Raw genomic sequence first — 12,301 nt, 5'->3', positions numbered from 1 at the left:
TGACAAGAGCCTCCTGACCAATTTTATTTGTCTCTCTCTCTCTCTCTCTCTCTCTCTCTCACTCACTCTCACACACACACACACACACACACACACACACACACAAGTTTTCAAGTTTATATGTGTTTTTGTGTTATAGTGTTATTGACACTTGAGAATCTAGAATACATAATAGGATTTACAATTTGGGACAGAAGAGAGAGAACATATTAATACACATTTCATGTTATTCTGTAGTTCCTATACGTTCACAGATTTTCCTTTCCCCCACACAAAAGGCAATTTATGTTTTGTGTAGCTTCTTCCTTCATACAAAGCATCACACAACACTTCAGAGAAAGATGAAAATGGTTTGCAAAACTGGACTCGGGGACTCTTACAGCTAGAAAGGGGGAAACCCCATACTGGTATGGCGATTAGAATAGAAAAGGGATGAAGTGATAAATGGTAACAACAGCAAAAGTAAATACTCTTCAAGCTACAGTTAAGGGAGCCTGGAAGAAGAGAGGATCTACTAGGGCTGTGGTACTGAAGGTAATTAATGATTACAAAATAAGATCACCTCCCGTATGAAACATTGCAAACCATGGTCTAAAATGCATTCTTAAATTTTATTAGTTATTTGCACAATTGGGATAAGAAAAATGTATTTAAAAAAGGACTAACCATTCAACTGTGTTTGCACATTAAATCAGTCCGTGGAGGGTGAACAGCTCTCTCGCTATCTTTGAACAAGGATAATCATTATTAACACAGTGTTTTATGTGCCAATCCTTTAGAACCTTACAAGTCCAGAGGGGATATGTCTTTGTGAAACATGTTAAAGGAAGATAGCAGAATTCCATACTTCAAAGCCAGCATTAAGAAAATAATATCGTGGTTCAGCAAGGTTCGTAAGCATGAGAGTAACCTTAAACACAAGTAGTCCCATTAAAATCAATGGGACTATCTATATGCATAAAAAAAATAGGCAAAATACATTATAATGATCACTACTTACTAAGGAGGAACAAATGCAACCAACCGAGAAATATAAATAATCTTAAACATACTGATTGTGCAGCTGGTTTCTTGTAACTCTCTTCCAGGGTGCAGGTTTCTAGACAACATGTTGACCTTGGAGTGCTGGCAGCTAAGAGTTTTGTGGTTTATTCTGAATTTGGAACACTTTACAAATTAAAAACACTTTAAAAAGAGACAAATTTTGTCCTTTTTAAAACAATGGATAGTAAATGCTGTACAGATTAGTGTGCTGGTTAGTAGCATTCTCGTGTCTGGTCTAGAATGTCAGAGGGTCTAGCCTCATACCAGAAGTTGCGTTTCCACTCAGTGTTAAGACCTCTTTCAGGCACGGATGGTCACTTACTATATATCTGTACAATATATTGGCTAAGCAGTTTTTAACAATGTGCAAACATGATGACAGCTGTAGCTGGATAACAAATGACAGGAAAGAATTTAGGAGAAAATGTCTCTTGATCATCTGTAGTGAAAAACAGAGACGCTTCCGTTTCTTAATTGTGTGTGTTCACTCTGCACTGTGTTCTCCATATTAGAAATTTGAGGAATAATGGTACAACCTCCTCTTACCATTAATGAGACTATTCATGTAAGTGGAATTAGCCTAATGTTGAGTGAAATTTTGACCCAAAATGTAGGTTTAGTGAAAATAGCCTTTTACAAACCAAAAGCCAATGGAAATACTTCCTTGCCATTTACAGTAACTCCTCACTTTTCCTTGTTAAGTTGCTGATCAATTAGAGATCATGCTCGTTTAAAGTTGCTCAGTACCCCCTTATAAGATTGTTTGGCAGCCGCCTGCTTTGTCCACTGCTTGCAGAAAGAGCAGCCCATTGAAGTTAGCTGGTGGGGGCTTGGAACCAGGGTGGACCGGCAGCCACCCATCAACTTCCTGTTCTCCTAAATTCCCTGTGCGGCAGCTACCCAGCAGGCTGTCAATTGCTGGGCAGTTCAGCTGTCCCTACCCCCCATTGTCCTGTGCTGCTCCTGCCCTCTGCCTTGGAGCTGCTCCTGGGAGCCTCCTGCTTGCTGTGCAAGGGTGGGAGGGGGAAGAGGGGTACTAACTTCAGGGTGTCCCTCTCCCCCCACTTCTGCCCCCTGCTCCTTTACCCCATCTCCATAGAGCAGCAGGGGCCACGACAGGGCTCAGGACAGAGGAAGCTTGCTGGCAGCAGCTGCTGTCTCAACTTGCTGATCGATTTAAAAAGACAGTGTGTATTTAGGGGGCACCAGCATGCTTAAAGGGGCAATGTGTGTGCGTGTCTCTCTCTCACAAGGTGTGTGTGTCTGTCTGTTTCTCTGCCATGCTGTCTCCCCTCCCTCCATTCGTGCTGCCTTGTTAATGTAGCCTCACACTCTACAACAGTGTGTTAACTCTTGAGGGCTCAGCTAAGTGCTAGTTCATCACTTAGCAGTAAGGCATTCCCTGGGAAATACCCACCCTCTGACTCCACCACCTCAACCAAGCTTCACAATCATCATTGCTGTGTGTACAGTATTAAATTGTTTGCTTTAAACTTATACTCTCTGTGTGTGTGTGTATGTCTTTTGTCTGGCGAAAAAAATTTCCCTGGAACCGAACCCCCCCATCTACATTAATTCTTATGGGGAAATTGGTTTCGCTTAACATCATTTCACTTAAAATAGCATTTTTCAGGAACATAACAACAAGGTTAAGTGGGGAGTTACTGTATCTTTTTTAAACAAGCATGTCTGCAGTGTTTGCAACCCAAACATTGCAATATTATGATAGTTTCACTTTCAGGTTCTCCTGTACTAACTAGTCTGTGCTGAGAAAAATGCAGAAAGTAAACATACAATTAAAAGTCAATTAAATTTTTTAAAATTTCATTTCAAATAATGTCAGGTGCGAGTAGCAATAGAGGTAAGGAAACCTGTGTTTCAGAATTTTAAATTTTTAATGAACCTGTAAATTTGGGGGTCGTAGTTGATGACTGGAGAATTGCTAATATAGATCCTGTTTTTGAAGAAATGGAAAAAACATGATCTGAGAAACTACAGGTCTGTTACTTTGACCTCAATTATATGCAAGCTGTTGGAACAAAATTTGAAAGAGAAAGTAGTTAAGGACATAGAGCTTAATGGTAATGAGAATAAAATACAACATGGTTTTGCAAAGGGTAGATCATGCCAGACCAACTTGATCTCCTTCATTGAGAAGTTAACTGATTTTTTTATACAAAGGAAATTCAGTAGATATGATCTAATCTACCTGGATCTCAGTAAGGCGTTTGATAAAGTTCCACATGGGAAATTATTAGTTAAATTGGAGAAAATGGGGATTAATATGAAAATTGAAAGATGGATAAGGAACTGCTTAAAGGGGAGACTACAACAGGTCATACTGAAAGATGAACTCTCAGGCTGGAGGTAGGTTATTAGTGGAGTTCCTCAGGGACCGGTCTTGGGACCAATCTTATTTAACATTTTTATTACTGACTTGGACACAAAAAGTGAGTATGCGCTAATAAAATTTGCGGATGACACAAAGTTAAGAGGTTTTGCCAATACTGAGGAAGACCAAAATATCACACAAGAAGATCTGGATCACCTTGTATATGGGATAAAATTTAATAGTGCAAAGTGCAAGGTCATGCATTTAGAGCAGTGATCTCCAAACTGTTTTGGTGGGGCACCCCATCAGTAAAAAAATTTTTGAACACCCCCCCAATATATGTATATTTATTTATGTATAAATTATATACATGTACTACTATACTAATATATTATGTACATTATAAAACACAAAAAATAGAAATTTAAAAAAGATGAGATAAAGATGAAATAATATTTTTAAAATTTTTATTGTATTTATTAACAGTACAAAAAACCTTTTTGCTCTCACAAAAAAAATAATATTTTTAGTGAGAAATGTGATTGAATATGCTTAATTATTTCTGAAAATCTTGGTTTAACACTGTGATACAGTGATTCGAAGGTCTGGGTTAGGGTGCGGGAGGGGGCTCAAGGTGGGGGTGCGGGGTCTGGGAGGGAGTTAGAGTACGGGAGGGTGCTCAGGGCTAGGGCAGGCAGGAGGTGCAGAGCACTTACCTGGGCCAGCTCCTGTTTAGTGCAAGGGTGTGCAGGCCGCTCTGTGCAGCACAGCACCGCCCTCATGGCCACAATTCTGGGAGCCACGATTCTGGGAGCTGCTCCCGCCGCGGCAGGGCTACCCGGAATGCAGGGGCTTTAGGGACTGCAGGGCCCTGGGCTAAGGGGGCCCCGGGACCCTGGTTTGCAGCTCTAAGCCCCTTTCAGAATGCGGCCCTGTGAGCACGGGCTAGAGGACTTAGGAGTTGCAGGGGCAGCCGCGCAGCCAGACACTTTCCCCTTCAAAGCGCCACTTCTCTCCAGCCAGCTTTGAAGGGAAAAGCGCCACTTCTTTCTGGCCGCTGGCTGCACAGCTGCCCCTGCTCGTCTGTGGGCCGGAGGACTCAGGGCTGCATTCCGAAAGGGGCTTTAGAGCTGCAGGCCAGGACCCCGGTGCCTCCTTAGCCCAGGGCCCTGCAGCCCTGCGTTCTGGGTGGCCCTGCCTGTGGGGGGGTGGGGGGACAGCTTCCCCACTTGCTTGTTCCCTCCCTCCTCCGGCTGCCGTTCACTCCCCATTCTCCCCCCCTCCCCCTGGTGGCACTCCTCCTGCCATGCCCCCCAATGGATCATCTTGCACACTTCACTTTGGAGAATGCTGATTTAGGGACTAACAAGAAGAATTTTCACTATAAGTTGGGGATGCATCAATTGGAAGTGACAGGAAGAGAGAGACTTGTGTGTATTGGTTGATCACAGGATGACTGTGAGCTACCAATGTGATGCGGCCATGAAAAAGCCTAATGAAGTCCTAGGATGCATCAGGCAAGGTATTTCCAGTAGAGACAGGGAAGTATTAATAGCATTATACAGGGCAGTGGTGAGAACCCATTTGGAATACTGCTTGCAGTTCTGGCCTTTCATGTTTCAGAAAAATGAATTCAAATTGGAACAGGTGTAGAGAATGGCTATTAGGATGATCTGAGGAATGGAAAGCCTACCTTATGAGAGGAGGCTCAAAGAGCTTATCTTGTTTAGTCTAACCAAAAGAAGGCTGAGGGGAGATATGATTGCTCTTTATAAATAGATCAGAGGGATAAATACCAGGGAGAAAGAGGAGTTATTAAATTAAGTGCCAGTGAGGTCACAAAAATAAATGGTTATAGACTGGCCATCAACAAGTTTAGGCTCGAAAGTAGGTGAAGGTTTCTAACCATCAGAGGAATGAAGTACTGGAACAGCCTCCCAAGGGGAGCAGGGAGGGCAAAAAACCTACCTGGCTTCAAGACTGAGCTTGATAAGTTTATGGAGGGGATGGTATGATGAGACTCCTACAATGGCATGTAGCCAATTATGACTGCTAGCAGCAAATATCTCCAGCGGCCAGTGATGGGACACTAGCTGGGGAGGGCTTTGAGTTACTACAGAGAATTCTTTCCCAGGTATCTTCCTGGTCAGTCTTGCCCGCATACTCAAGGTCTAACTTATTGCCATATTTGGAGTCAGAAAGAATTTTCCCGTGGGTCAGATTGGTGGAGACCCTGCAGGGTTTTCACCACCTTCTGCAGCATGGAGCACAGGTCAATTGCAGGTTTAAACTAGTGTAAACCGTGGATTCTCTGTAACTTGAAATCTTTAAATAATGATTTGAGGGCTAGTAATTCAACCGAGGTTAAGGATCTATTACAGGAGTGGGTGGGTGTGGTTCTGTGGCCTCTAAAAGGACCTGATTTTCAGAGAACCTTCTGAAAATCAAGCTACTTCAAGGTGTCTAAAATTAGGTACCAAAAATCACTAGTCATTTTTGAAAATGTAGGCCTTAGACTATATATTGAGCTATCAGTATTCTAATTGTTATTTTCTGTCATAGTAGAAATCATTCAGAATCCTAGAGTTCTTTGGAGTAAATCACTTGGAAATGCTCCCCATTATAAAAATTAATTTAAATCTATATTAAATAGATTTATAAAGGTGAGTCTAGTAACATGGCATTATGCTGCCTCCCAAAGGATTAGCACTTTGGTCCTAAGTGGCCAAGGCTGAGAGCGCTGTGCAGGCATTGGACCCATTCTTGTGAGGAGGGAGGAAGGGAGGGAGAGAGAAGGTGCCTTGTTGTGCCTCGCAGGAGACTCCCTCTGGACTGTGCTCAGAATGGCATTGATTAATTTTTGAAGCCCTACTATGTAACAGAGACATGAAGCATTTGAGCATGGTGATAGGGAAGAGAGAGGAAGGATCCTAAGGAACCATTCCCCTGTATGCCCTTAAAAAACAAAGTTACAGCATGAGGCAGACTGAGTCTGAAAGCCATGTCACTCTACTAATTCTTTCTTTCAGACACCAGAGAAAAGCAGAAAGGAAGGAAAAACTGGGTTTGGAGGCCCAGTTGTCAGCTCGCTGTATCAGGAAGAAACCATCAGGTGACTATCTCTTCTGGTCTTTTATCACTGATATGTTTTGAGTTTAACTTACTTTAATTTTTCTAAGCATTTTTTTTTAACATCAAACAAGTGTGGTGGCAACTCCAGCTGGATAATAAACAACAGAAAAGAACTTTTCGGTCCATAGTCATTTAAATCAGTAACTGTCAGTAGTGCTCCCAGGTACTAACTTTCCCTAGCATGTGATGTAGGAGTGGGAGAATGTCTTCTCTCTTGCTGTTACACAGCTCAAGAGGGCAATATATTTTTATCAGTAGTTATCCAAAGAAGTGTTTTTTCAAATACAATTATTAATAATACTGAATTTGTGTATAGTAATTAAGGTTTTATAAGCGGACACTGTACACCTTCATTGGGAAGCCCTGTCTTATATCAAGGTTAATTTCTTCCCTCTCCTGCTTGCATAGCAAAAATGCAGTTATTAAGCAAGAATGACTGCTGTTTGACAACTAAGATACTTCTGAACTAAAATATAAAAGAAAATTAAATGTAAAATAGATGAGAATGAAACATTAAAATTCAGGGTAAACCAGACAAAAGTCAGCAAATGCAAAATTAAAGGGTCCTACAGTGGTGTTTGCTCTCTCACGTTGCAACCGTGTAGTTGTGTGTTTTTTCTTTCTGTTTTGTTACGTATCTTGCATCATTTTGATCTCAGGAAATCAAAATATAAGTGAACTTTGACTTTCTAAAATATCTCAGACTCATTCTAAAGCGTTTAACTGTAACATGACATTTGTGTGACCAGCAATGAAAAATAACTCATAAATGCATGTCAAGTATCAGAAGGGTAGCCGTGTAGTCTGGATCTATAAAAGTGGCAAAGAGTTCTGTGGCACCTTATAAACTAACAAATGTATTGGAGCATGAGCTTTCGTGGGTGAATACCAACTTCGTCGAATGCATGTAGTGGAAATTTTCTAGAGGCAAGTATAAATATGCAAGCAAGAATCAGGCTAGAGATAATGACGTTAGTTCAATCATGGAGGATGAGGCCCTCTTCTAGCAGTTGAGGTGTGAACACCAAGGGAGGAGAAACTTTTTTTGTAGTTGGCTAGCCACTCACAGTCTTTGTTTAATCCTGAGCTGATGGTGTCAAATTTGCAGATGAACTGAAGCTCAGCAGTTTCTCTTTGAACTCTGGTCCTGAAGTTTTTTTGCTGCAGGATGGCCACCTTTTAAATCTGCTATTGTGTGTCCAGGGAGATTGAAGTGTTCTCCTACAGGTTTTTGTATATTGCCATTCCTAATATCTGATTTGTGTCCATTTATCCTTTTACATAGGGACTGTCCAGTTTGGCTGATGTACATAGCAGAGAGGCATTGCTGGCATATGATGGCGTATATTACATTGGTGGACGCGCAGGTGAATGAACCAGTGATGATATGGCTGATCTGGTTAGGTCCTGTGATGGTGTTGCTGGTGTAAATATGAGAGGTAGGCCAGTACTCGCCCACAGACAGCCCGCTAACCTGAAGCATATTCTCACCAGCAACCACATACTGCACCATAGTAACTCTAACTCAGGATCCAATCCAGGTAACAAACCTCGATGCCAACTCTGTCCACATATCTACACCAGTGACACCATTACAGGACCTAACCAGGTCAGCCACACCATCACCGGTTCATTGACCTGCACGTCCACCAATGTACTATACGCCATCATATGCCAGCAATGCCCGTCTGCCATATACATCGGCCAAACTTAAGCATCTTAAGCTGTTTTCAGTTAAGTCTGCAGTTTTGGGGTGTGTGGTTCAGACCCTGGGTCTGTGTTGGAACGGACTGTCATGTCTGGCTCAACAAGGCAGGGTTCTGGAGGCCCAAACTGGCAGAGAAAACAGGCTCAGCGGTAGTTTCAGCACATCAGGTGACAGTCCCAAGGGGGTCTCTGTGTCCGAACCCATACCTAGCTGCTGCTAAAAGGAGTTGAAGACAAATCAACGGCACTTTGATCAGCTGTGTCAGAAGCTGTTGAAAGATCTAACAGAATCATCATGGACTACTGCACGTCAACAGAAGGTCATGGGCTAAAGAAATAAAGCCAATGTTTTCAAAGTTCAGTATTTAAAGATGTGCATCTAAAATCCATATTTAAGTGCCTCGTATGGAATCAAGTGTCTAGTTTTAGGCGCTCAAGTTTGAAAACGTTGGCCGATATGCAATTGCCTTGTCGTGTCCTGGACTAAAGCAAGGATGTAGGAAGCTGGAAGAGTTGAGCTTTTGCTGGTGTTGGTTTGTTACAACTTTCTCAATGATTTGCCTCAAAGGGAAGATTTGAGGCAGAATGGAAAAACAAAAATATTAGGCCAAGCCTGCATATACAAAAATACAAATATCAACTGATTTAACTCAGCTAGTTTTAACTCAGCTAGGTTTCTACACCGATTTAAGAATGTCCACACAAGGAAATTGCACTCCTTTATTTAGATCAGTTTAGAAACTGATTCAATTAAACAATGTATTTATGTGTGTAGATCAGCCCTTAATAACAAAGGTAGGTTTCTTGTGCTAAGGCCTAGCATTTATCTGCTTGGATGTGGTATTGTCCTCACAGAGGAGGCATTAATAATCATGTCAATAATGAGCAGGACTGCCCCCCTCCCCCAAAGTAATGTAGAACAGTTGCTGCCACACTACATTGTTGAGATCACAAACCCCCGCGGTAGGAACTGTGTCTCCTTTTCTTTGTTTGAAAATTGCCAGGCACACTTTGGGCATTATAGAAAAATAACATCCATTGTTGAATCGTGGTAGAATTGGAAGTTTCCTCTTGAATGAAGAATTTTAAGTTTTCTGTGATTCCAAACTCTGTGATGTTTCCTGTCTTCATATAACACAAGCATTATTTCCATCTTCTGTTTTCTAAACTCTCCTTACTAATACAAAATTGAACTCATTTGTCAACAAACAGTTGCAATTGAAACTTCAGAAACTTGGTTAATAAACACTCAAGTAAGTTTGCTTGCTATGTCACCAGCAAAAAATATTTTATGTAAGATACAAAATGAGGGACCGCATCAAAAATACTGTAGAACTGCAAATAATCACTGAAATTTTTTGCTGTTTGATATTTTTTTATATCAGCAAAAAGTAATTTACATCTTAGCATTTCCAGCAACAGGTAAGTGGAAGCATTGTCATTGCAGAGACCGGCCAGGAATCTGAAAATAATGTAATGCTCCTATGTGGCTACTTTTTTCCATTTAAAATAAATAGTTCCTCATAGCTGTGCAGGCAGGCAACTTAACTTAGTGGCAGATGTGTTTCTTGGACCTTGTTTTTTTCAGATTTCAGTTTCCTTATTCATCATTTCTGAATCAATTTAAATTAGAAATAGAAGTTGAATAACACTAAAAAAATCTGTGAACCCAGTTAAATTTGGATTGTAGCGAAGGATATTTAAGAAAGATGCCCTTTTCTAACAAAAATCCCCATCTGGCATGTTCTGAGGGAAAGAGGGGACTTCTGAGCACTATGTACTTCCTAGGAGGCCCTGATTTAATGGCTTAGGGTATAAGGTTAGGAACTGGACATAGCGCAAGAACTAAAATGTCAGCAAATGATGGGCTACGCTTTCGTATCCCCGCCTTCTCCTGTGCAAAGATTTGATAGTCCCCATCATGCTTTGTAGTCCATCTGATGCTACATAAACCATCAGAATTTTATTAATCCCCTGAAGAGAGGCAGCCATCTGGCCCCCACTGTGCTGGACCACACTAGGGCAAAACTGGAATGATTGATGGGCTCTGGAATTGATTAGTTGTTCTGAGAGACAAATGAACTGTTTTGGCAGAAAATACCAGAGGTCACTGCATGTGGTCAGACACAAAGGCCTGCAGAATTTTAAAGAGTTGCTTCTACCATCGACTTGTAAAGTTGCTATTTCTTCACAATAATGGATTTTGAAAACCATCCCAGTGATTTAAGAGTATGTATGGTGTTCTTTGGGTATGCGTTAATCTTAACTGATCATAAAACTGTAGAATTAAGTATCAAAATTAGACTGACTGACTGTTCTTGGTTTGTTGGCAATTAAGGGCTCTTATTGGTATGATGTGTGTGCATGCAGAATGGATGCAGCACAGTCGTCTGTCACTCACACAAATGTTGGGCTATAAATTCCCTCTGAAAGAGCTCCTCTGATTGGAGAAAACCAAGTAAGCTGCAGCATGTACAGCCCTATTGCAAATAAGAGCAATTGCTCTGAAACAAAACACCCACAATTTAGGCAGGCTTTTGGGTTTGTTTTTTTTAATCTTAGTGTTGTTTAGACACAGCCCCTTTCATATGACAAATGTTATTTGTAATGAGAATATGGTTTTAAGGCTATTGAACTGACATTTTTGTTGGTTTGCTCTAGGTTTTAGTGCACCCACTTCTGCCCTCCCCCACTCCCCCATATGGCTTGAGTTGATTTTGAAATACTAAGCTAGCAAAGGACGTCCCTAGGCCATGGTCCTCTGTCACAGGGAGAAATGATGCTGTTAAATGGCAGGCACTGTTCGGGTTTTAAACTGCTGCTCTTCATCCTACAATGCTGCTAATCTACAGAATTGCACGTGCATTTTTGTGAGGGGTGGGGGAATTGGATAACACATGTCTTATTACATCCAGAATGCTCTCTGAGGACAGCACACTAGTGTGCAGGCAAGTGGGCAACACCTCCCCAGAGGAAACCTGACTCTTCAGAATAAACTTGAATTATGGATTTATTCAGCCTGTAAAACCTCAGCTGGCATAAATAATTGAGAAAGCAAAGGTTTGTCTGTGATGCATACCTCGGGGACACATGCCTGCCTCCCATCCTCCCACCACCTTTTCTTATGAAAATGATCCCAGTTGCACTGATAGATAATAACAACACCAAGCAATTAAAAGCTATGGGTGGCTGGAGAGAGGAGAAAAGGTTCAGTTAATGAGCTTTTCCTCTTCCTGTGCCCAGGAGAGCCTCCGAAGTGATGAGGCGATTAAAGCGAAGAGATAATTATAGATTATGTGAAAATGGGTCCCTTGGGGTGAGAGGGCCTTGACTTAAACAGTAACTGTTGCAAGTGTCTCCTGGCTCCCATGGTCGCCTACCTCTGTGCTTCATTGAGCTTCAGTATGCTCAACGGCACTGTGCCAAGCAGACAGGCAAAGCCACCTGTTTGCAACACACAGTCTCTTCCTGGGCAAGGTGGTGTGCTTCAGCCAAATCTTTCTGCACAAAGCCATTTTTGATCAATTCACAGAAAGGGGGAAGGACACTGATAGTGATGAAGCATGGGCATCTGTTCGCTGCTTTGTTTTAAAGATGGTCTGCAAAGGTGGAGAGCCTGGGTGATGCTCTTTCTGATGTAGAAAGGTCTGAAAGCCCTGGAAGAAGAGAAGTTCATATACGTTTTTTTAACTTAAGAAATTTTAAATATTTTTTTTTCTTGAAGTCTCTATGGATGACTAGAGAGCTAGTATGAGGAAGTAAAGCAGGGATCTCAAACGTGGCCTGCGGCATTATTTGCTGCAGCCTGCCAACCCCCCCTTTCCCTGCCCCCCCCCCGAGTTATTTCCTGAGGCTGCCAAGCTCCCTCCAGCGCGCCGCGCCCCTGCTCCTCTGTCTACCTCCAGGCACTTCCCGCTGCCCAACAGCTGTTAGGTGGCGCTTAGCGCTTTGCAGGAGTGGGGGAGAGGAGCGGGGAGCTGCGCCTTTCTCTTAATCAAGTGAAAATATAAAAAGTGTGTAGCTGCTATTCAGCTATCAATAGGAATTTTTTAAAATTTGAGCTCTTAATCATTGTATCTAACGAAG

General features: G+C 41.9%; 1 protein-coding gene across 9 annotated transcripts in view; it reads left to right on the top strand.

Annotated features, from left to right (window-relative positions):
• Positions 1-12,301, top strand: part of ACBD6 (acyl-CoA binding domain containing 6) — a 157,521-nt gene that overhangs the window by 46,781 nt on the left and 98,439 nt on the right. For 8 of the 9 annotated variants that reach the window (XM_050963375.1, XM_050963377.1, XM_050963376.1 and 5 more), the window contains exon 4: positions 6,406-6,488. The exons of the other annotated variant lie outside the window; for it this stretch is intronic. In XM_050963375.1, coding sequence (XP_050819332.1) covers positions 6,406-6,488 — 83 coding nt within the window. The remainder of the gene's footprint in view (positions 1-6,405; positions 6,489-12,301) is intronic. 9 annotated transcript variants of the gene reach the window in all.

Source organism: Gopherus flavomarginatus, chromosome 7 (genome assembly GCF_025201925.1).
Source record: "Gopherus flavomarginatus isolate rGopFla2 chromosome 7, rGopFla2.mat.asm, whole genome shotgun sequence".
NCBI classification, from domain to species: Eukaryota; Metazoa; Chordata; order Testudines; family Testudinidae; genus Gopherus; species Gopherus flavomarginatus.
This window is presented reverse-complemented; position numbering and strand designations above follow the sequence as displayed.